Below are 25,707 nucleotides of genomic sequence, written 5' to 3'. Positions count from 1 at the left end.
TATTTGTTTGTTTTTTCGGCGTGTTGTGCTGCTACCGGATTGGCCGGCGACCATCACGCCACTCAATAGCCGAGCCTGGCCGAGCAGCTCGCTTCGTTTCCATGGAGACCCGTTTCCGTGCATGTGCTCGCGGCCCAAGACGTCGTTGAGATTAGAGTATCGTATCTATCTGCAAGTTTTCGACCTTGTGATTACTTTAAAAATGTTCATCTAAATATTTACCGTACATTGCTTGGAACGAAACTGAAAAGCAAGACCGAAACCTGAAACCAAGTAATCTGCGTGAATGATTTTTTTTTTTTTCAGTTTTAGCCGGTTATAACTATACTATGCCTATATGCTTTTCTTATGTGCCGTCAGTGTCCCCAGGTTTGCGATACAATGTGCACAAAAGTGTCAACTCCAATTACAGAGCAAGAATTTAACTGTATAATAATCTTAATGATTAACTCAGCTGCGCACAACTTCCTTCGTGCACATTGGGTGCATCTCGCTCACCTGCAAGTGACCCTAATGTAAAAAATAGAAAAAGAAAAGCGGAAAAAAAGAAGTAGTAATTACAAAAACTTTTTTTTTAATACAAAGCTTCCAGAGTCCACACATGCAGCTCTTTTGTCTCATCTGCTAGTACGAATGTTTTTATTCTTCAGATCATGCAACGCTTGAAAGTCGGCTAAAAATGTACACCAAGTGAACAACAGAATTGTGCAGTTTTATTCCATTCAGAACGGCATTAAACGTGAGCCATGACAATGATGAAAAATGCTCGTCAGATAGGTGAAGTAAGCAACCAAGCAAGCATGGCCGGTATCGACCTACACAAAGAGCGAAAGTATATTGTCTCCTGTTTGGACTGTCTGTCAAGTCCCACTGTTGTTCAACAGTGTCATTTTTAGGAACTCCATTGCACCAGAACAATAAAAAAGGCATAAAAAATGCCAGTTTTGGTTATATTCAGGCGCAAATGCTTCTACAAATGATTACACTCGACATTTCCAAGGTTCTGCTATCAGCGAGCCTAATTGTGCACACTCAAACAATATATTGTGCTTCTGTCATCACAGATGTATGCTACAACTGCACATAAGGTATGATGGCCATGACTGACAAGAAATATGATAAAACATGAACATAATTAATGTATGTAACTCATCTTCTCCTAGACCCTTTGGACTTTGCATTCTCTTAATGGTCTCACATTATTTTTTCTCACAGTACAAGTGGCAACAGCTAGCACATTCATTTTGTCTCAATAACACAAATGTGCATTAACCATACAAGAAGAGAAGCGACAAAACGTGTAAGAATCACATCTGAGTAAATGTAAGGCAGATATTTCTCTGAAGGTTCGCAGACATAAAAAAATTTAGAACAGGCACTTCAGCCATGAAGGTTCTCCCCTTATATTGTGATCAAATTTTTTGAAGTGATCCCAGCTGCGCACAGACTATTGTCGTCCCAAGAGAAACTACTTATTTCAAGAACTCGTTATGTATTTATGCAATGCCTCTTGACTGTAGTAGTTGCAGCCCACACACAGGACACCAATTAAGTGGCCTCATCTTTTTTCTCATATTTCAAGATTGTTCAAATTCTGGCAATGCTTCCTCACACCCCCTCATTATTTGAATCTCTGAAATACAAATTAAATAGATTAAAGAAGACAGAGGACTGGTACACTTTGTCGGTGCTATATGATGCACTATGAATCACGAAAAAAACTAAAGAACTTCGATTAACTCACCAGGTCTTGGTTGATTGGTTGACTGATTTATTGATTTTAACATCCTCAATCAACGCAATGGCCGTCAGAGATACCATAGTGGTGAAGTCTGGATTAATTTTGTCCACATGGCGTTCTTTAATGCGCACCCAAACAGTGACGCAGGCAGGATTTTTTTTTTTTTTTTAAGGGGGTAGGAGGGACGTCGTTTCATGCCAGGTATCTCTGGTACACAGAAATTTCGAAGAGGTTATGACTGCTGTTCTCCCGCCACCCCTGGCTACCCCCTCTGCACCCAAGGCTCAGAGCATATCTGAATTCAGCCCCCAGTGAAAAGCAGCCATGGTGGTCGGCAATCACACCACTGCCCTCATGCTCGGCAGCAGGACGCCACTGCCATGGAGCCATCATGACAGGTCTGCCAATTCCGCAGCCAAGGAAAAATACAGCTGGGCAACCTCTAAAATACACGGTCAGACAAACGAAATGAGCCCTAAAAGCGTGACAAGGTATAAAGGATTTTGTTCGAGGAATAATATGGCTTGCTGCGCTCATCGTATATGTGTGCGCTCCTTTGTCTGCATGTGTGCCTTGAAATACTTTGCACATTCAGTTGTCAAGATGTCGTACCAACTTGCCGCATTCTTTGCCCTTCTAAATGACAACAAAAGAAATGATGTCAGTCCGCAACCTATGATCACAACTCTTCATGACAAAAGGTAAATGATTGCCGAGAAAAAAAAAAGAAAGAAAGAAAGCATCCACGCATAAATTTATACATGCGTGAGCAAAAAGAGAAAGGAAAGATGTTCGTCTCTATATGTTTGGTAGTGCAGTTTCACATTCTTCAAAATAAGCGTGTCAGAACGCAAACACTGTGTAATGATAAATAAATTGTGAAGAGGTTTTAAAAAAAGGGAATGGCAACGGACAGAGCAGCATTAAAAAGCAATGCACTAAGTTTGAACATCTGCCTTTGTGTGTTGCTCCAAGGACAGGCGCTCTGCCTTTCTTCACAAAAGAATAAATGAATGAATGAATGAATGAATGAATGATTTTGTTGTCTAGAACCAATAAAAAACCTGCAGGCAATAGACTTGCTAGACCACGCTGAACATACAACACTTGATTGCCCTTCTCCTAATACTCGTCCACTGCATTTGTGGGGCTGTATTTTTCATTTCTTCTGCCCTTCGTTGTAGACTTGGACCCCATCACACCGCTGTTATCACTGAGATTGGGCACGCAATGTCAAGTTGATAACTACGGGGTAAACATCGAAAGCAACATAGGAACTATGAGAAACGCCATAGCGTGTGGAGCTCCAGATTTACTTTGACCAACAGGGGGCTCTTTAACACAAACCACAGTAAACAAGTGTTACTGAATTTGCCACAGCTGAAATGCCACAGCTGCAAATGCCACAGCTGAGAATCGGCAGCACAACCCCATAGCCACTGATCAAGTCACTGCGATGGGTCTCTTGGCGTCACAGTTAAGAAATTAATTAAAAACGACACGGATGATTGCAAAATGTGACCCCAGGTCACCCACAGAGTCTGCCTAGTCAAAGTCAGGAAGTTCCTTTGCTCTTTCTTCTTCCTGGCGCCTCTTACGGAGTTCGGCCAATTCCTGAAATGGCAACACGCAATACAATCACACATGAGAGCCCAAGAAATGAATCAAATAAAGGATGAGCAAAACAGATAGTTGAACCCAATATTAATTTTTTATTTTTTTTCAAAAATGTAAAGCAGATCTGCACTGTGTCCTCCAACATCACAAAAGCTACAGATAGCCAGTTTTGTGTACACAGGAACAGGGAAAGAAGAGAACTAGGACAAACTATAGATAACTGTGCTGATGTTGAGGCATGTTGGCTGATTCACTATGCTGAAGCGGTGCTATGAACAATTAAGGAAACAAGAAGAAAGCGACATGACAGCAGTTGCTCGACGTATGTAAATAAATTTGTGTTTTGCAAGAAGAGCTGCCACTGCCTCGGAGGTGAGCAATGACTCTTAATACTATTACAGTGACAGTTTTGACAGATGGCCTAGTTGGCTTGGATGCATTGATACAAACTGCGCGACAAGACTGGACGCAAGGAAAGACGGGGGCAGTAATTCCACAGAATATGACGAGACATACACGCAAGGCGCACTTCTGGCCTTCTCCCACAGAACCCTTAGTAAAATTAGTTTCCTGCATGTGAATGTATGGCAAAAACTCTGTGGAACATATTTGTCATAAATCAGTGAACATCTCTGCCAAATTGGTTCCCACTAATGAATTGAATTTTCGGAAATATTTCCAAAGGCACTATTTTAGCATGTCTCTCTCTCTCTTTCCTTTCTTTCTTTTTTTTTTGCGAGCAGTACATTCAGTACTGCTTGCAGTACTGAACGCCTACGTTCTACTTAGTAGCAAGGAATGCTAAAGTAAAGCAAAAGTTAAATTGCCGGATTCTTTGTTCATTAACAGGCACCGTGTGTCCTTTCTGGCACTGCTGCAATTATGCATTCCATAAATCAACATCACTGGTTAGCGGTTGCTTCAATCGATTATTAAATTTAACCACAGGTTAACTGCACACTCAAGAGCAGCACTACATAAACTTACAGCTTCCTTCTGTGCTTTCATGACATCAATGTCCTTTTCCTTGAACTTTGGGTCACGGCTGGGGTCTTCTGGAATGGTCATTTTCTGTTCCTGTAAAAAAAAAAAAGAAAGAATGAAGGAAGTGAACCTTAGACAACAGCAGGGTACATGCATTGTCTTAATTCATGCATAACACATACAAAGCTATTGCTAGCACTTTTATCCTTAGCTGATGAAATAAATGTTCCGCATGACACAGAGCATCCAGTGCGTTATTTGGAGGCATTGGCTATTAAAGGCATAAATATACTTCACTTTATGAACCGACTTTGCAATGAAAGAACTCGAAACAGAGCATGTTTGTGTTGGAGAAATACTAAAGGCAAAAGTTTAGCGGCGCTAAATTAATAGGTTTGTGTAAAATAAAAGCAAAAAAAGAAAACTGCGCCCCGTTACTGAGTAGTGAAGTTTTCATAATTCAAAAAATAACTATGTTAACGTGACACAGCCGTGGCATCAGCAATTTGGTAAACATGAACCACCTCCCATTGACACATACCATCGTGTGACAACAACTTGTCCAGGTAATGACTTCAGTTGTGTGTCAACAACTCATAATTAAAATGCAAATTATATTGTAGTTAGGAATGATAACAGACACAGCTTGGACACTTTTATTGACTTTCCTACATAGATATATCTGTGTAATGCTCTGTCGACACTATCAGTTGGTGTGTGGTAGCCTCCGTGTGCAAATGACACACCGGTGGTAAGGCACAAGGGTGCTTCGCCTAGATGATGTGCATGTTCATCTATTCACAAACAACTTAGGTTGAGGAATAAGTCATGCTGTCTATATTTGTGATTTTCTATTGCGGCATAGCCATCTTTGGCACAGAGCAGATGCCAAGAGGCCTTAACCTGTGTGGGGATGCGCGACTCTCACGCGTCTCCCGTAATCCAGCTTCACCGCGTGGCTACATGCCGGTGGCGGTCGTGGTGGTTGTGGCGCATTGCGAGAGATGGCGCGAGTGTCGCGATGCTAACGCCACTGAACGGCGGTGTGACTTGAGAGAAAAAGGTCAAAGGCGTTTCCAATTTGGCTTGGAATCGGCGACCAACACGCACGAACGCTTCGCGCGTGCGCCAACCCGCTTCGCGGGACCGTCTTGCGAGGCTAAGAGCAGGACACCGGTATGGATGAACACGTGATCGTTCGAATGCACCACCGTTCACGTGACCGTACACGTGAACGACTAGGCGATGGTGTCATAGCATGGGGCGAACATATTCGCTCGCTATCCGGTCGCAGTGAGTCGGACTTACTTGATTTGTCGCACGCCCATGTGAATTTTCTATGCATTGTAACTCGGCTAGCGTGTATTAGTGTATGAAAGGTGCAATAAATGCCCTTTTGATTGTTAGCACTACTGTGTTGTCGTTCCTTTGTCCCAAGAGCACGTGTGAGACCCCACACCTGTTAAGGCACTATGTACGCTTGTACCTTGTGCACCTGATAAGTGTTATTATGCAGATCAAAAAGGGGCTTATAAGGATGGAGGGGCTGAACTCATTTATCAATTTTCTTTATCCCGAGCAGAACTCTACAGCCAAACGCGGTTATAACAAAGTTAAACATTTGCGATGTGTTCATTAGGTATGGATTTGTTATCTGCAATGCAGATAAGAAGGAACGAAGGAATTTGTTTACTGAAAACAAAATTAAGCGTAGTAGGCATTAATTATGCAATAACCTGCCTAATTACTAGGCATGTGTGAATATAAGAAACTTTTGAATAACTAATTAAATATTGCCTTATTCGATTCAGTCCTTGGAAACTTTTCAGGAAGTTTTCCAATATTTCGGGATTGCCATGTGTGCGCAATTAAGCACAAAATTAGAGCAAAATACCATAAATTTCATCCTGGTGGCCACAGTAGTCCTAAAACATGAGAAGTTACGTAGTGGAACATGCTGCGTCACCCAGGAAGCCAGACCTTTCCACCTAAGCAGCTATCATTCGCCGAGTCCTGGAGGCATGAATACTGGCATGAGTATTACTGTGAGCAGTGTCACTATTAATGACAAGAATAATAAGAAAACGAACTTTCAATCACTTTTTACGCTAGATGAGATGATGTATCCGCTCATACTTACCACTTGTGGGAAGATCTCTGTAAACGCCTTCTTCACTACAGCATAGCAGCTGCAAAATGACGTGACGGAGGATCTTTTAGAGCAAAGCACATTTCTGCATGCACTATAAATACATATTCCAAGAGGTAAATGAGGAATACTGTGTGATTTTCGCAAAGATGACACCATCTTTCACAGCTCTAGCATAATGCTGGAACAAATTTCTGTACCATATTTCTGGGCAGTGGCGCACCGACGGGGGGGGGGGATTCGGGGGTTGTAACCCCCCCCCCCCCCTGAGGCCGACTTAACCCCCCCTTATGTTTAACCCCTTTTCTTTCCTTACGCATTTGAGTGCTGCAACTAAGATGTAAGACACGCAATCGTCTGCACACTCGCAAAAAGCGCATTTTTTTGACAATTTCCCGTGAAGAAATCGAAATTAGTGCTGTTTAGGTGGTATTGGCAAACTGTCAACCCCCCCCCCCCCCTGGCAGAGATCCTGGGTGCGCTACTGTTTCTGGGGATATACTGGGGAGAGATACGTTTCTATCAAAGCTGGAAATGGTTTTTCAGTCAGTAGAGGATTAAGCTTACGATGGTATGTTGATAAACCCGTGTAGAATATATTCCCCAGGGCAGTGTGCTCGGTCCTCTTCTTTTTGTTCTATATATTAATGATATTGTTAACACGGTTGAAGGTGGTGTACAGATTTGATTATTTACCGATGATTGTGTGCTCTTTAAAGATATTGTTTCTCTCCATGATCAAACTAGTTTATGTTGTAGTTTAAATAATATTCTTGCATGGTGCAGGTGCTGGGGAATGACACTAAACACAGATAAAAGCGTACTACTGCGAATGACACATAAGAAATCACCCCTGCTTTATGCATATTAGTTAGGTCCATCACCTCTTCATGAAGTCACTAGCTATAAATACCTAGGAGTGACCCTTAACAAAACACTATCATGGAATGATCACATAACTAACACTTGCACTTCAGTCTTCAGAAAACTATGCCTGTTGAGACACAAACTTAAGAAAGCCCCACCTAATGTTAAAATGCTATGCTACATCTCCCTAATTAGACCTAAGCTGGAATATGCTTGCATAGTTTGGGATCTGTACACAAAAACTAATATCAATAGTCTTGAGAGAATTCAGAGAAAAGGGGTCAGATTTATATTTTAAAAATTTTCCAGATGTGAGTCGCCCCCGAACTTATGGAAATTAACAACATTGAACCACTCGAACTTAGACAAAAGAAACAGAGACTTGAATTCCTTAAACTACTTCACACCAATAATTTATCCCTTGACCCATCTGAACATTCATTGCAGTTATCGACCAGAACTACACGCCACCGCAGACATGATGCATTAACCCCTTACTTCGCAAGAACAAACACATATAAGTGTTCTTTTTTTCCTCGAACTGTATCCGAATGGAATTGTATAATTGAATCCACTTCTTAATCTTGTACTTTCATGGTTCTGTTTGTTAGTCAATCTGATTTTCATTGTACGTACCATATGTGGCCCTCCCTGCTTGGACCACATGTCTGCAGTATTTATTAAATAAATAATATAAAATATCTCTTTATGCGCGTGTGGCAATACACAATTTTTTGTGTACATTTTATTTTTCTTTCACTTCATTTCACCTTTAGTTTATTCCAGTGTACTCTTTCTCATTCAGTTTTGCTACTCTCCAGCCATTACTGGAATGTTAATACAGCAATACAGAACTCACTGTACACTTTTCCCCAAGAATGCACCACTGTAATTTGATTGTCATTTTGTTCTAATTTACTAGTTTTCTTTTTTCCTTTGTAATATTGTACCTAGAAATCCACGTTATCACACGTCCTCTGCTGCATGAGCCCATACTATATAAAGCTTGCACTATTTGAAAATAAATAAATAATAGATACACATATCATGAGACCTTTGGGAGCTTGCTCATAGTGCATGGCAACAGTCATTGCTTCAACAACGGTGATGACATCAAAAAGCAACATTGCAATTACTTCCACATCCCAGAGCTGACTAAAACTAGAGTCCCATAATAAGTTTTTTTTTTTTTTTTTTTTGATCACAAAACTTCTACGGGAAAGCTTCATATTCCACTCAAAGTAGCCTTGATGTGATGCAGAGTCAGTTACAAGGCACGTAGCTATCGCCTGGGGGAGGCTAACTTGAATGTGTATTCCAGTGAGCTGTGTAACCTTCCCTATTGTAGCGTTGCAGGAGAATGCAAAAGTGGTGCATGCCTGTGAATACCACTAGTCACACTATTCTTTAGTATAAGAACTGCTGAAAGCGCACTAAGTGCAATACATTCAGGTATAATTACTATTACAGTGGTCGACGATAGGCGCACTGTGACTGGTGCTTTAACCGAGGCAGTTATCATCTGACAGTGAAAAATTCCCCAACATCCCAATCATGCAATAGTCATTGACTAAATAAATAAAACATATGCATTTATTTTGCTTCTAGCAGTTATTAATTTTGTATAAATTAATAACTCAGAGGTAGAGTAGTGAACCCCCACGCAGCGGGCCCAGGTTCGATCCTGGCAGGAACTGGGCAGTTTTTTTTTTTTTTCTCATTCCTGGCAATAGCTGCTACGGACACCGGACACCAGCGGCGGGCACCATCGCCAACCGAAATGGCTATTGGAATGAGCCCATAGCAGCTTATGCTGTAAAAAATGCAACCTTACAGCTACTGAACACGTACTCACTTTGAAACCTGAGTTGAACTGGCTGGCGTGGAACCATCTAAAGACAAAGGAAAGCATCAGAGTGTTGTTATGAACAAATGAGGACCATTAAAAATATGGCCCAGATGAGCCTAGATGTAACGAACACGGATGTAACGAATTATCGGATATAACAAAATAAATATGAAATGTTTCTCTACAATATTAGCCTGTAACAAATCATCATCATCAGCCTATATTTATGTCCACTGCAGGACGAAGGCCTCTCCCTGCGATCTCCAATTACCCCTGTCTTGCGCTAGCCGATTCCAACATGCGCCTGCAAATTTTACAACCTCATCACCCCACCTGATTTTTGCCGTACTCGACTGCGCTTCCCTTCTCTTGGTATCCATTCTGTAACTCTAATAGCCCACCGGTTATCCATCCTACACATTACATGGCCTGCCCAGCGCCGTTTTTTCCTCTAAATGTCAACTAGAATGCCAGCTATCCCCGTTTGCTCTCTGAAGACCCTGTAGTGCCAAGCACTACAGGGTCTTCGCGGCGAAGTCTCTTCGAGTCGTCTTCACGAGAACAATTTGAACTGTCCGCCCGGTGTCGACGGCGAGCTGCGACTTGCACTGCAATATGTCGGGCTCTGCACAGTCGGGCTGAGCCCGACGTTGCCTGGTTGCAGCCGTGTGCATAGCTCTACGATTCGCTTCTTCAGCAGAAGGTCGTATACCTTGCGAGGAACAGCCGTAAGGTGTACCAAAGAGTAAACAGGCATCCAGACAACATGGCGCACATGTCACATCCCTTGACCCGTGGCATAATGCAATGCTGCTGATGATGATTATGATGATGGTTTATTGGCATCCCCTTCGAAACGGGGTGGTGACAAATAGTCCCTTAGCCTACTTGAGTTAACCAAGTCCAGGTACATGCAGCATGCAACTCTACATGCAACTGCTAGATGTCAGGACACTTCGTGAAATATAGCGCAACTGCAATGCAACATTCACACGTATCGTCGCTACACGGCTCGCATGTCACATAACGTGACAAATGGCACGATGTGATGCTAAATGATGATAATGACCTAATGGCATTCCCTATAAAACGGGACGGTGACGGTCACCTAGCTTGCTTTCTATCATCAGGTATGCTATACACGTTTCTTATTCTTGCATTTTTGTATACATCTCCTTAATCTTCTTTTTATTCCTCAAGCCTTCCCTATCTACCTTGTACAACTACCTATGCAACTGCTACATGGTGTGCCACCTGGTGTATTAATATTCATCTGAAATATAAAATGTGCACGTAACAACACTACGCGGTGTGCTTATCACATCGCATGACAACAGGCACGCTACGATGCTAATGAAGATGATAATGATCGTCGAATTATTGGCATCCCCTTTAAAAGAAAGCGGTGACAGTCACCTAGCCAGCTAATGATGATTATGATTATTATTTACTGGCATCCCCTTTGAAACACGGCGGGGACATAGTCACCTAGCAAGATTGATTTAATCAGGTACAGAATATATATTTTTGCTATAATTTTTGGATACACATCATTAAACTTCTTTTCCTTCCTCAAACCTTCTACCTTGTACCGCTACCTGTGCATCTGCTACAGGGCGTTCTATCCAAAGAGGTTACCTCCTTGGTTCTATCTGGTGTAATAATATGCAAATGCAATGCACAGTGTGCACATATCGACGGTACGCGGCGCAAACGTCTCATCGCGTGTTTCCTTGGCGCTAGGGTGCATTTATAGGGCACTTCTTCGCTGTATGCGAGCAAGTGCTGGTGTGGCTCAGTGGTAGAGTAGCTGACTCCCATGCAGCGGACCCGGTTCGATCGCAGCGGAAAGTGAGTACTTTTTTTCTAATTCCCGGCAATAGCTGCTACAGTCACCGGACACCACCGGCGGCAGACACCATCGTGAACCGAAATGGCTGTTAAAATGAGCCCATAACAGCTTACACTGTAAAAAGCATGTCAAATGTAACAAAGGTATTTTCATGTTGGATCCGACTTCTTTATAATGACATTTGACTGTATCTGCAAGCATCATTGCATTAAGCGTGTCAAAAGAACTCTGAACCACATTACACAAACAGTGCCAAGTTATTTCAGATTTAGAAACCACTCAAAGAAAATAAATTGTTCAACCAAAGTGGCATGCTAGTATAGAGTGCACAGCACCGTGATGGGCACTGCAGTTTTACATACATTCCTGTGTGTGCGTGCGTGTATGAGTCATGGCAGTGGGAGACACCTTTCTTCACTCATCAAATCATCATTTGATGTTCTGCAGTTCTGACAAGTCATTTATTTTAAGAAAGCTGTAAATTTACCTAGAGCCACACTGAAAGCTGTTCACTTCTACCAATGCAATGCACTTAAAATTTAGACTTACCGATCTTCTCAAAGGAATCTTCCCCAAACGTAATGTGCAAGGGCTTGTTATAATCCGTGTGTGATGCCTTACTGAAAAGAGTGGCAAATGGTTGAAAACTAATGAGAAATAAAGCAGAGAAAAAGATTTCCTCCAGATCAACCCGCAGGATTTGCCTTCAGAACCAATGCAGTAAAGTAGGGTGCAATGGCATCAAGGGTCAATGTTGGTGATAGCGACCAGCTTAATTGTTAGTACACCACTTATAGTAAGTAAAGTAAGCGCTAAACCTAAATGACGGATAGCATGAATGGTATGCACTTTGTGTATGCCCTCTCTTCTTCGCTGTAGTGGTGCCTTTGTTGGTACATCACAAATTTACAAATGTGATGTGACGAGCCCAGTAGCGTGCGCAACAAAAAGAATCGAGAGATGGCGCCAACCGTGCCACGCAATGTTATGGGCTGGTTCAACGCTCCTTTTGAATTCTCCGCTTCATCCTTCTCTGCAACCCTCCTCCTCTTCTGTGAACTTCGAGCAGACGAAATATCAAGTTGCGTCTGGCCCTCTGGCTCTCCAGTCTACACAACACTACATTCCTATCACCATGTATTCACACTCTTTCTAGTGCCCCAGGTGCTTGCTAAATACTGTTAAACCATGTTTGACAATAGTCCGGTGTTCTATCGCCCACTAAACAAGACATAACAAAATAGTGCGAGTGCGCATTGTCAAGTTTCAGGATCTTTGCGGAGCTGCGTGTGTCGCACCCTGTTCAATAGGAACTGGTTCATAACACACTCTCACTCCAAACCCGTCTGGACACAGAAATTGGGGACAAATGGCTGTCCTAACAAGGCCACGTTGGGACTTTAGATTCCTCAATAAAATCAGGGACAGCCTGGTGAAATTCAGGGTGGATAGTAACCTTATGTTGTATGTGGATACACAAGCAGAGCAGTGTGCATTATCACCACCATCACAATGCTGGCCGCTGTCATCAATGGGGAGCTAGGCACGAGCACATGAGCTCTGAAATGATTGGCTTAGCTTGTAACCTTGCAAGGACTGGCTGGTTCTCGGCCCTCAACAAATATCCGCCATGTTACCCCAAATCTTTTCCTTCCCTCGGTTACATGACACTCTACGTGCAACAGACGATGTGAAAGTGCGAGTGCTCACGTAGGGCCCGAGCCGGAACCAAAGGCCAGGTACGCCAGGCTCGTCTTAAGCCTTGAGATGAGGGACTCGTTCTTGGAGCTCGTGAATAGAAGGGATGCCCCGTTGGCGTGAGCTACGTGCCGGAGGTAGCGGCAGGTCACTTTCCTCTTCTCGGGCTCATAGTTCTGGGGCAATGATAATGAACAGTGCACACAGTGCTGTGACACATCAGATTGAGCCAAAGGAAAACATTTCAGGTACTACATGACAACGCATACGCTAACACTGGAAATTAAAGAGAGCAAACAAATTTATTTTTGCTAATTGCACCACAGAAAATTTACATACACGAAAAGACACTATAACACAAGCCCATAACAGTAAATTTATCCCGTGTGTGTTAAAACTGAGAGCTGAGAACAATTTTTCCATTGTTAATATTTTGAGAGTACTTTATGTTGCTGCTTATAAACACTCCACTCTGCGTAATGCCAGTTTTTACAACTCCCACCCCTTGTAAAGCTAAACTCATCACTTTTTTATTTTGCACTTTTTAGAGAATAGGGACAAGTATTCTATTTAGAGCACTTTTTGCAAGCCAACTTTGCATTCTATTTTATTGTTCACAGTAAAGACATTGCATAAGAAGAAGAAGAAGACCGATAATAGCAGAAGCACAAGTTTGACTACACCTCATAGAGAAGGGGTCCAATGTGTTCTGAGGAACCAAAATACATGCAACAGAGACCTGAAAGATGTCGTACTTGGAGCCGAGAATCAGTAGTGGTACAGGGAATGGTGTCATTGCCTTCTTGTCCTGAAAACCACGACATTGTGTCACTTGAGAAATTCGGATTTGATCTCGGGAGAGAACAGCACAGCACAGTCTTAACGATAAGCCTAATGCACTAACTGCCAGTAAATTAAGTACTGCTTCAACAAAAGCATTTCCTTATCTGAAATTCCCTGCACATACAGAGAAATACAAATGCCTCGACAGAGATCCCCAAACAACTTTCGCTTGTAAAGCACAGTGATGCGGCATTTAGCCTTTCACATGAAAAGATATGTAATAGCTTTGGAGAGAACAAAGCGACTAAATACACGTGTGGGAATGAAGCAGAATAGGCTTAAGTTGCACAGCTCAGCTAAGCAAAAGTGAATTGCGAGGCAATAGATTGCGGTCTGTCATTGTATTGACATGGCTTCTTAATGCTGCTTTCTGCATCTACTGGAGTGATTCCCTGTGTGTACTTCCGAGCAGTAAACAACGAAGAGAAGTTACTTGCAGCATGGCCTCCAAGATTGGCACTTTTGCATGTATATCTGAGGCCATGTTGTGCATGGCTTCTTTTCGTTGTCAGCCATTGTCAGACACGCACGACTACTCTTTCAAATAGGCACAGTGAGTAATGGAGAAAAGTGTCACACGCAGCATGGCAGGTAATAAAACTTGCAACAGTCTATAGGGGTGCACAATATAGGGTGTTCTTCCTTTTAAAGTTTACCGAATTCTTAAAAATCACCCGTGACACTCATCACAATCCTGCTTTTTGAGCTGTATTACTCTAAAAGGCGGACATTGTTTTCATGAGAAATTGAAATGCATGATGTACTAATTACAACAATTTTGCTAATTAATTTTTGAGCCATTTACTTCACCATTAAATTGCACATATTGCAATTAACTAATTGTAGCTAGTGAGGTTGTAAGTCATATCCACTCAGAATAAATCCTGAGAATGGACAACAGTTTCAAGGTATGTGTTCGCAAAAACGTGCAACGAAATTAATTGGTGTCCCAGCTATTTTTGAGCTTCAATGCATAAAAAGGCATTTCGTTAACAAAATAAGTGCGACAACAGTACATTTTTACTGCAAATTTGATGGCACTTATCTCAACACAGCTACTAGTTTTTAAATTCATCCCAAGTGGACATGCCTTTTGAAATTACTGGTTTCAAATCGTAAATTGCTAATATGTGCACTAAAGTAATTAGTGAAAAAGTTTATTTCTGAAATTCTGTTAATTAGTCAATTATGTATTTAGATTCCTTGTGTAAGTAATGCCTGCCTCTTTGAGTAATCCAGATCAATGAGTAGATTTGCGCTATAATGCAACAGGCAATTAAAAAAAAGTTCGGCTAATGCTTAAAATAGACACTCAGTGTGTCCAAATAAAAAATGGCCCCATCTAAGAATAAAAGAAAGTGCATGTATGGGTATTTGAAGATATAGCACCATAATGCTTGGCTAGATTATTGCTTTTTTTTTTTTTGTTATGAGGTGCCTAAGTGCCAATTTGTGTCTATTTAAAAACCTTTCTTTCTACCGCTTCAGTCTGTTTAGCCCTGTGTTTACAGAGCTGGTGCGAGTACTCAAAACAATCAAATGAATCAACATATTAACTTGTGTGTTTACGAGCAGAAGTGCTGAAAACTAAGGCTCCATAAAACATTAAGCGAAGTAAAAATGAAGGCACAACCGGCTTACGGGGTGCTCATCTGGTAGCCGAGACAAGGTGGCTTCGTGAATTGCTTCATTTATGCCCGCATCATTCTTCAGAGCGGTGTCAAGAACTCGGTCAATTCGGGACTGCAGCGCCTTGAGTAACGTCTCGAACAGGATGCATAGGACCTCAGGAGCAGACAAGTCTAACACCACGACGACTGACAATGACCTGTGATTTTGATAAATAACAAGCAACAGTACGACAGTCACTCATATCTGAGCATGTTCATGCGTGGTAATTAGTGCAGTGAAGCTGCTAAGGGCTTCAAGAGAGCGCTATTGTCCCAATTGTCATGCCAATAAATAAGCCCCAACAAAAAATGCCTGGAAACAGGTGCTTCCAGAACTGACCTGAAAGTGCACTTGAGCAAACTTTTTTTTTTTTTCAAATCAAATCAATCTTTATTGAACATCTTAGATGTTGGGAGCACAGACAAAAGCCAAATTACGATGGCTTGACAGGGTCTTTGATATACCCCCAATGATATACAGCACAACGCTTGACATGCATTTGCAAATAAAAACATACACTAAACCTATTCAAGAACTGAGTTGCTTTTGCCCTGACAAATTCCATGCTGGCTTTGAAAAAAACATTGCCTTATCTTTACCACCCATTCTACACGCACCTGCGTGACAGAGCAGTTAATGTTTAAAGGTACCAACAACACATTTTTATGGCACTCATTTGTTTTAATGCAACGAATAGCTTACTAGTCATAGCATCCAATGATAATGTAGTGGTAACGCGGAAAACGTCGTGAAACATTTTTTTTATTCTAATTTTTTTATCTGGAGTTGCGAACCTGTTCATCAAGTTGTATGCTGGAGGCGTGCTGGAAACAGTGATAGGCGATCGCAATAGCGAGTCCACCATCCTGGCATTGGTGGGAAGCAGATCCAAGTGCAGCCAATCAATCCAAACATTTTCCAATCAATAAACTACTTGTTTATCAAGCTTGATGTTCACGCGATGGCATTTTGTATCTAACAGAGAGACCACGGAATTCAAGGTGCTCACTCACTGACTCACTGACTGGCACGCGTACAGAAGCACTCATGTGCACGCCGCCATGCAATGACAGATGTCACGGCTCACCATGGTTCTGCAGTTCCACTCGTTGCCGCATAGGCAGCACCGCTTGTTAGCATAAACTTATTTTTTAGATCATAATACACATCCAATAAAGCGCAAATGCCCTATATGCGATTTTATACAATAGATATGATGCACTTAATAACAGCCAACTTACACACACTAATCTGCAGTCATGTGGCCAGCTCTAGTACCAATGTTTAAACGCAAAGTGGCGTGGCATACAGTTTTTCATGACTTTCTGTGGCAATTCACAATTATAATCTGTACTTAAACTTTGAACAGCGCACTCCATTCTGTCCTGATAAATTGTGTTCTTTTCATTTTCATCAAAATCTCATGACACGTTCTGGGCGGTTGTCAGTTCCTCTAACCTCTGTTACCCACATAATAACACAAGAATTATCCACCATCATGTAGATAACCCTGTTTTGTACCACACATAGCACTATTAAATGTAAGGTGATTGAGACAAAAATCTGTGCTCTCTAGGAGTTTGAACTATTGTGAGTTGACCATACTAGACATGAAGAACAACTGTTGCAGTGACCAGCATGCCAACTTCAGCACAGGGGTTCAACAAGACACCCATAACAAAGCATTACTGAAATTTCTGCCTGAAGCATCATTTATTAGCTTTTTATTTAGTGCTATCTATGCCTTAAGGCAGCCCGCCTTGAATTAAAGAAAAAGAAGGTTGTATGCAGTTGGGTTAACTATGAACAGGCCTGTCATAACATGCAAGCAAACATGAAAGCACTATCCTCTAAATGACAAGACTGCAAGCACACCATAACATAGGTTGCTAAGAGTGCCTTTCGAACAAACACCTGCCAACAACTGCTGAGTATATGCTCTTAAGATACACTTGACACTCTACACAGGCATGCCTCAATACTCACTGAAGCGTTTCCATGGTAATTGGGATTTCCAACAGGTCTGTGGCAAACGCACCTCCAGCCAGCTCCCATATGTGGCAGATGTCTTTGAGCTGGAATTAAAGCATCCACATCTAGTAAGTGCCCATGCAAGATGCTCACCATTCATCAGTGAAAAGGCACACATCGTTCACTTATAAACAAAAAATGCAAAGTGTCTTCCACTGGCAGATCCAGAGGCATACCCCCCCCCCAGTACATGCGGCTGACAGCATTGAGCGTGCAGCAAGCCCCTCTTCCCTAACCCTGTTCTGTCTTTTTTTTTTTTTTTAATGCTTTGGTGGGTGCCACCTCTTAAAGGGGCCCTGAAACACTTTTTAAAGATAGTAAGACAACATTGCCAATCTGTAGAAGAGGCTCCTGTGAACATGTGACCCAAATTTTATTGTACTGTATGCAGTACGAAATTTACAATCTCGTGTCAAGAACAGTGAAAAATTGCTGGTTCTCGCTATCGCAATGTCATCATCGCAAGCAGTGAAGCCCACCAACAGCTACTGGCTGATTTCGCCGGTGAGACACTGAACTCTTGGGCAGAGCCTTGCCCCCTTGCCACCCCCCCCCCCCCCCCCCTGTGTAGCTTCCAGCGCACCAGTGGAGATGAAAAGAGAGAGAATTCCAGCTTATTGATGCAATAACTGTATGTCTAACTCCACCTATAATTGAAGGATACAAAACATTTTTGTGGGAGGCGATTCGTGAGGGACGTGCTTTAATTATGAGGCGATTCTATGATTACGTGGAAAAGTGTCTCAAGGCCCCTTTAAAGGCCACCCTGTTGTCTGCCCATGCCACACACGACATGAGCTAATGCTTAAAACCTTCAGCGCATCCTGCAACTCTTCTTGAACGTTGTATATAAAGAGGCCTAGATGTCAAACATTCAGTGCTCTCACGAAAGCCTCGGTCAAATGTTATTCCCGTACAAGCAGCAGTTCATAAACAATGTATTTCAAGAGACTGCTGATGCTTCCCTTCAACTTCAAACCTTGAATATCCCGCTCCTTTTCCTGCTTATTATGAAGCACCAATATGCACGATGGCTTATTGTGTGATGGTACGATAAGCAAGATGACACGAGGGACATAAACAAAGAAATCCCACGACTAATAAGGTGGTGGTGCCCCCTAGTGGCGTAGAGCCATACCACTGCCTTAATACCATGTGGATACGACAACCTGCAGTTTTTTTTTAATTGCAGTAAGAAGCTTAGGACAACTCAGAACCACTTCATGACATATCTGTAGAAATAGGCAATGATAGGCACCCATCTCTGTGATGTCACATACAGTGGCAAGAAGGTTTGCAGAAGACAAGTGAGAGTACTAAATCACATTGAGCAGGCAAACATTTGGGCAATTACTGTTACTACTCAGGATGTTCTGTGGATTGCAGAAAATGGGCTTTTTTTTTTTTTTCGTGCCCAACAGAACTAACTAACAAGAAATGTTGGGGATACATGCATTTTACTCCTTTGTATATTTTGCAGGCAGTGCTGCAGAAGCTGTGCAAGTACTAAGATCACAGATGTCTCATTCGACGTGTGTCGCAGCACGGCTGTTTTTGATCTGCGACGCTTTCTACGAAACAGCTACTTCATATATTACAACTACAACCTCTGAACCTAGGTTACTTCAAATAGAATATTACTTGTGCACACTTCTGCTTCCAGTATGCGATTAACTATGTTGCGTCCATGAGCACAAGCAACATAACAGAAACCTGTCACCACCAAGCAGAAACGTGTCACTGCGCTTGCTTGGTGGAAAATAGGTTCAGATGTGCTGCAGCTTTTATGTAATAAACATACCATATTTTGCAACATAAAGGTATCAGACTTCAATTTTATGTCAAATTACACATTCTTTAATACGTGACACACTTTTTATTTTTTGGTTGCGAATGTGAGCAATGAAAGCTCTCTAGCGTTCATAGCATTGCCTGCTATATATGAAACGGAGTATACAATAACCTGCATACCGGTCTATATTCATAGATATGTAAATACAATGTACAGGCATACCATGCAACACCTGTTCCCTATTTTACTTGCGTCATATCACATAGTGTTGATTAGGCAAGGCTGTGCATGTTTTCTCAATGTATTGGGCTACCATAATTATGCACGTCACGTGGAAACCATACCACACCAGCACCATGTGACCGTCGTCCAAACATGTACTCGAGAGCTAGCGATGGCTTGGGCGTGTCTGTCTTGTCCAGGAAACGATGTAGAAGTGTTGTCTTCCCCTGGATCAGATCACACGAAGAGAAAAGTAAGGACATATGGATAAGAGACAGTGAAACAGTCGTGCATTAAGAAGCAGGAGGCAAGTATTTCTGTCACCAAATGCTAAGTAAATGCAGTATTGTAAAAAATGGCAATGATAACACTACTGGCTGCAATATGCAGACACTGTAAGAAAGAATTGCACCCTTTGTTGTCCCCCAACAATAATCATCTATTGTTTCATACACTTTCTTTAACGCTGTGCACCCAGTATGTTCAGGTCCCAAAGGGCAGACACGTATCAGTGTGACATAGCTGTCTTAACAGAAAAGTAGAAAATTCAGTGTTAAATAAACAAAGTGTACACAACATTAATAACAAACATCTTGTTGATTGAGGGACAAGGTATGCCCCAAAGGATGTAACATTAGAGTGTATGTTATGCCCAATTAATATGCATATGAATACACGTCATAAGGAATGTGCAATTTCTGCTTGAGAGAACAGCTCTTATACCATTTCTTTTGCCCCACTGCAGATGTCAACCTGAGACAATCTGTACGCATGTTGAGCACATAGTGCTTTTCATTACATTGTGTGTAACTTCAACATTGTGCGCAATGTTTGCTTGTTTCATTTCTTTGACATGGATAAATATTTTGCCACAGCTATATCAATAGGTTTTATTGCAGTACTGAATTGCTTAATCGTATGTTACGTGATATTCTGTGACGTTTACCAATATGCATTTTGTGTTGCTCTAGCTTTCATAACTCTTTCTCAATGCTATATAGCTTGTGTAATTGGACCTATGTAAAAGAAAAAAAGCAATGCATTTTGCATGCAAGTAATGTGCACATGAAACCTAGCAATTATGTCAGTAACTACATAAGTGTAAAAAAAAAAAAAAATACTTACACTCTGCTTATTGCCAACAACAAGAAGTGTAGTCTCAAAATTCTTTGAGGTACCTGCACAATATTGGAAACGCGCAATTGAATTTCATCTTTTAATTCCCCACTTCCTAGAAGAGGTGCATTAGATAGGTATACCTATCTACCTTCTGTAACTAAATCTCGATCCATCTAGTGTACGTAATAGGAAGAGTACGGCGCAAAATGCATCTTGGCAGTTTGTATTTTACGTGTGCGCGCCACATGTGCTTATTAGGACGAAAAAAAAAAAAAAGTGATTGTTAAAAACAGAAGTTCTAGCAATTAACGTAAGTTGAGGTATACCAACAGTATCTCAAGGAGGAAGCAAATAACAGTTACCATTCTTCTCGGCCTCTTTACTGAGTCGCACTGCAGCATCCCAAATCGTTTCCCTGAAAACAGTTTTCGTGTATCAATAAACGAACTTCATTAACCCGATCGCACGTGAGCAAATAAACAGCCGAGTTGATATTCGTGTAACGATGTACACGGCAGGAGTATCAACTCAGATTACGAAAACATCAGCACACGGTAAAGAAGACAGAGTCGGCGAAGCGGGGTCAGGTGTTTCTCCGGACCGCGACTTATAAAGGCAATGGAGCGGCCGCCCGGCCGCACGCTAGCCTTCTCCGTCAGCTAAAAATAAATCATCCGCGGTTACGCAACAGCGCGAGGATGTAATGCCGACTTACGTCGGCATGTCAAGCGCCTCGGTTAACGGAGTGGCTTCTAGAGCGTTCAGGAGAGAGGTGAAATGCGTTCGTCCGCAAGACGCGCAAAACTTGACAAGCAAGACACGCGAAACCACCACGCCGCGGCTTCCGCGGTTGCCATGGCGACAAACAAGACAACAAGCCGCTGGCCGCTTCACGTGCCGTAGCCCGTAGCTGGCTGAAATCCAAAACCGTCATGGCGATCTCCGATGCCGCGGCGTGGACGGCGAAGCTCGCCGAATATCGGTCGCAGTACGAGCGCGTCCGAAAGTTAATCGACGTCGACAGTGGCTCTGACCCTGCGACGGAACCTTACAAGTCGAAGTACGAAGCGAGACGCATCCTCAAGGAGCTCCTCGAAGACCTAGGCCGCGTCGAGTACGACTCACCGCGCAAGGACTTCATCCGAGCCGTCGCGAAGTACGAACTCGGGGTCATCGCCACCGACACCGAAGAAGTTTCGCTCGGCCAAGAATACCTGGAAGAATGTCTCAGGATTGTCGGCGAAGAGCGGTACGCGGATCCCGAAAGCCGATTGGTTGTGGTGGCCGCGCTCAATCAGCTCGGCATCGTTCACGTCAGGCGAGGAGACGCGCCCAAAGCGTTGGAGTACTTGAAGAAAGCCGAGGCCATATACGCTAAGGTGAGCGCTTCGCCCGAGGAGATAGCGAGGACCGCCAACCTGACAGACCTCTTTGTTCCCGACGATGCGGCGGATCGAGCCGAGGCGACACAATCTGCTGGAAGCTGTAATCCAAACTTCGAGCTAGCGAACGCCCACACTCTGTACTACTTGGCGCAGGTCTACGAAAACTTGGGCGAGAATGCCAAGGCCGCAATGTACTGTCACAGCACTCTGAAGAAGGAACTGACCCTGGAGAATTTCGACAGCATCGATTGGTCCATCAACGCCGCCACGCTGTCCCAGTTTTTCATTGCCAGGGGAGACTTCGGAGCGGGAAGACATCTCCTAGCCTGTTCAAAGCACATCCTCAACGTGTACGAGAAAAAGTTGGACGCCGAGACTTTGACACCCGAGGAGAAAGCAGAAAAAGAGGACAAACTGAGGCACAGGTTCGCAGATGTGGCTCGCTGTTGGGCTAAGTACGGCCTCTTCCTCTTGATTGCGTCGAGGGAGCAGCTGACAGATTCGAAGACGACGAGCGGCAGACAGAATGGTTTGGGCGCGGACAACAAGCCTCACGTTCTGATCAAGTCGCCGGAGGTGAGCCAGATTGAAGAGAGCATCACCGACAAGCTAGTCACGGATTTCGAAGGGGCACGGCCCGTCTTTCTCAAGTCGCAGAAGTGGCTCGAAGATGCGAAGCAGTACTACACGCTCAAGGACCACGCGACCGATTACATCGAGATCGTCCAGGAGATGAGCAAGCTGTACAGGGAGCTCGCCGCTTTCGAGCCGGCGCCCGACAGGAAGTGCAAGATGCACAAGAGGCGCATCGACATGCACGAAGAGGTTCTGAAAGAAGTCAACCCGCGGTACTACCTCGGAGTCTGCCGCCAGATCATGTTCGAGCTCGGCGAAGTCTACAGCGAAATGATGAGCCTGAAGCTCGCCGTGCTGCCTTCAGCCGTCAATCCGCAGTCGCCAGCCGTCAAGAAGGTCAACTCCATCATCGACAAAGCCATTCCGACACTACTTATCCTTCCTCGATACAGTGAAGGATCCCAATGGCAAGTATCCGGAGAAGCTCCCAGAGGACCTTGCGCGTCCTGTTCTAGGTCGCACACTTCTACATTGGGAGGCTTTACTCTAGCATAATAGCACAGGAGCCCCGAGAGCAGTTTGAAAATTTTGAGAAAACAAAGGAACACTACGAGTTTGTTAATGACTACTGCAAGAGGGTTCCGGAACATGAACACCTGATGAAGGACGAGCTTCAGATCATGGCTGAACTCTTGAAGCTCATTCCAGGGAAGCTACAGCAGATGATGAGCACGACCCTTTACTGATCTAATTTATTTTTTGGACCATATAAGTGTGCTTCCTCTTGTTCGCTTGCATAATGTTTGCATTCAATAGGACTTCCTACTAGAGGCCAGTGTCATTCTCAAATATATGAATACTCTAGCATCACATCTTGTATCGCATCACCGTGGAGTCACTGTTGATTATGACCTTTCGTTGCTTTACTGCAATGCTGCAGCCTTGCCAAAAGCTGTGGCAACAAAGTGTGCAGTGATGTTGCCACGGAAACCGTGTGAGAATATCTTTTTGCTCGCTCATGATGAACACAATGTACACTTGAAATTCTGCTCTATATTAGAGCATATGTTTAGCACCCTATTTGTTGATACTGCTGTGTGGTTTTCATTGTTTCTCTGTGTGTAATAAATCCTCCACTCTTTGATCTCACTGAAAATGTGTCTGTTTTGCATGTGCAGTAATGAATCTGCAACGTCTGTTTAGAGGCTGTTGGATTAAATATTCAGTGATTACCAGACCTACAGCTTTGTCAAGGTTACATTGATTGCATATGCTTCTCATCCATAACCAATTTAGCCAAAGTGAAATTTTGTTGTAGTTGACCTTTGCAGGAGTACTGACGTGAAGATTTTGCGCACCGCCTATTCGACTTTGTTAAGCTAGCTGTCAACTCCATGATTACCATACAAAGCCTCAATTCCTTGAGAGCGCCACAATTAAATACAGCAGCTTTTTTGCGACCCATTCATTATGCGCCCCAAGCGCAGCATGGCTTCAGATGTCAAAAAGGAGACCGTTCACCTCACCGAAAGAAGAGGTGGCCAGTCGCGTGGTATCGCAAACAATCCCAAGAGCGCGCCAGTCGGCACGGTGCAGTGGTTGACCATACGATGACCATGTCTGCAAAAGCTGCCAAATTGGCCCCTCTATTTGTGGGCTTGTTGTGGAAATGGGAGCACTTGCTTCCCTCTTGTCTCATCAAGTGTTGAATGAACTCGGCTTTAAGCAGCACGGTCATAGTGTGTCTACATGTCAGTGGTGTCTGGTACCACAAGACCGTTGCACGAGGTTTCGGTGATGTGCATACTCCCCGTTTTCATGCCCAATGCGGTGCTGCACTTGATGCACGTTTTGAATTAGTCGCATTCAAATTTAACGTAATAATTATTCGTTGCACTCTCAAGGAACCGAGGCTCCATAACGCAATTTCTGGGTCGACAGCTATCCAATAAAGACATTAAAAACAAGACAAACATTTTCTGTTAGTACAGCTTTGCTTTTGCACTTTACTTTAGATGGCCTGCAAGTGATGTCACAAATGTCGTGTTGGAACATCATTCACAGCCTCCACACCATCACTGGAGATAATAAGCAGGACAGACCGTGGTAGTGGTCTTCCAACACCATGACCACAATAGTGTCTGTGCTAGTCATCAATATGCAGCGCAGGCATCACCATATTTGCAATGCTTTCTTGCAAGGTTCCTTCTAAAGCAATGTTTAAGTTATGTACAATCCATTAAATGTTACTTCGGAATCCACTGAAAGCATGCTACAAGAAAAATAATTAAAAGAAAATGAGATCAGATATGGGAAGCAAGTATACGGGGTGTTTCAGCGAACACTTTCAAAAATTCTTAAAGGTTGCCTGTGGCAGATAGCACAATTCTAGTTCATGAGCTGGTCTACTCGAAGAGGCAGACAATACTTGCACAAGAAATTTATATGCTTAATCGAATAATTAACAAAAAATTACTATTTAAGTTTTTAACCTGATTGCCCATATTGCAATTTACAAATTGTAGCCGTGGAGTTCGCAAGGCGGATCCACTTGGAACGAATTCTCGGGATGACGCCAGTTTCGAGATATTAATTCCCGAACTTTGCTGAGAAATCCATTGGCGTTGCAGATAGTTTCTTAACAAAACGTCGCTTTATGCATTGTAGCACAAAACTAACTGGAACACCAATGCATTTCTCCCCAAAGTTCGGGAATTATTATCTCGAAACTGGTGTAATTCCGAGAATTCGTTCCAAGTGGATCCGCCTTGTGAACTCCACGGCTACAATTTGTAAATTGCAATATGGGCCCTCAGGTAATTAGTTAAAAACTTAATTAGTGAAGTTTTGCTAATTATTCATTTATGAATTTCACTTTCGTGTACAAGTAATGTCCGCCTCTTCGAGTAGACCAGCTCATTAACTAGAATTGGGCTATCTGCCACAGGCAACCTTTAGGAATTTTTGGAAGTGTTCGATGAAGCACCGTGTATGTGGTGTTAAAGTTATCAACAGCCATGCACATTCTCGCATGCTGTACGATGTAAAATTGTAAAACAGCACATTGTAGAAAAACGTCAAAGGCACATGAAATGTTTGCTTATGTTTATAATCTTTGTTTATATTGGAAGCAACACTTTGCGAGTGTAGTTAATTCACTACCTTGAAGGTGGATGACTAGTTCTGCCGATTAAATGAGCAGCGTTGCTGGGCTAATTTCTTCATATTGGTGAAATAATAATTAGCACAAACTTATATGATGGCGATGTGCCTGTCCCGCGTGTTTTTCTTTTTTGTCCTCATCTAGAGCC

General features: G+C 42.9%; 2 protein-coding genes across 4 annotated transcripts; one reads left to right on the top strand and one right to left on the bottom strand.

Moving 5' to 3' along the window:
• Positions 1–708: 708 nt before the first annotated feature.
• LOC119458214 (cytoplasmic dynein 2 light intermediate chain 1) lies at positions 709–21,297 on the bottom strand. Of its 3 annotated transcripts, XM_037720046.2 has the most exons (13): positions 21,151–21,297; positions 20,798–20,850; positions 20,442–20,494; positions 19,439–19,543; positions 17,258–17,346; positions 15,242–15,428; positions 13,497–13,565; positions 12,770–12,933; positions 11,609–11,679; positions 9,214–9,250; positions 6,483–6,531; positions 4,346–4,435; positions 709–3,355 (listed from the first exon to the last, which is right to left on the bottom strand). In XM_037720046.2, exons 1-13 carry the CDS (start codon positions 21,156–21,158, stop codon positions 3,287–3,289), a joined length of 1,044 nt encoding a protein of 347 aa, XP_037575974.1. In that variant the 5' UTR covers positions 21,159–21,297; the 3' UTR covers positions 709–3,286. The 3 variants fall into 3 exon arrangements, with proteins under 3 accessions (XP_037575974.1, XP_049526805.1, XP_049526806.1); XM_049670848.1 differs by lacking the exon at positions 20,442–20,494 and having other exon boundaries at positions 21,151–21,279; XM_049670849.1 differs by lacking the exon at positions 20,798–20,850 and having other exon boundaries at positions 21,151–21,277.
• Positions 21,270–23,540, top strand: LOC119458213 (KIF-binding protein-like). The gene is given in 3 exon segments (XM_037720044.2): positions 21,270–22,819; positions 22,821–22,910; positions 22,912–23,540. Coding segments are annotated over 3 exon segments (1,773 nt in total). The 5' UTR covers positions 21,270–21,367; the 3' UTR covers positions 23,143–23,540.
• Positions 23,541–25,707: the final 2,167 nt, after the last annotated feature.

The sequence above is a fragment of the Dermacentor silvarum genome, chromosome 7 (assembly GCF_013339745.2).
Source record: "Dermacentor silvarum isolate Dsil-2018 chromosome 7, BIME_Dsil_1.4, whole genome shotgun sequence".
Lineage (NCBI taxonomy): Eukaryota > Metazoa > Arthropoda > Arachnida > Ixodida > Ixodidae > Dermacentor > Dermacentor silvarum.
This window is presented reverse-complemented; position numbering and strand designations above follow the sequence as displayed.

Coding starts and splice junctions, on each gene's coding strand:
- LOC119458214 (XM_037720046.2), bottom strand. Junction 11,680..12,769: donor GGTTCCGGCTCGGGCCCTAC/GTGAGCACTCGC, acceptor CACTCTTTTCAG/TAAGGCATCACACACGGATT. Junction 9,251..11,608: donor AGATTCCTTTGAGAAGATCG/GTAAGTCTAAAT, acceptor CTTTGTCTTTAG/ATGGTTCCACGCCAGCCAGT.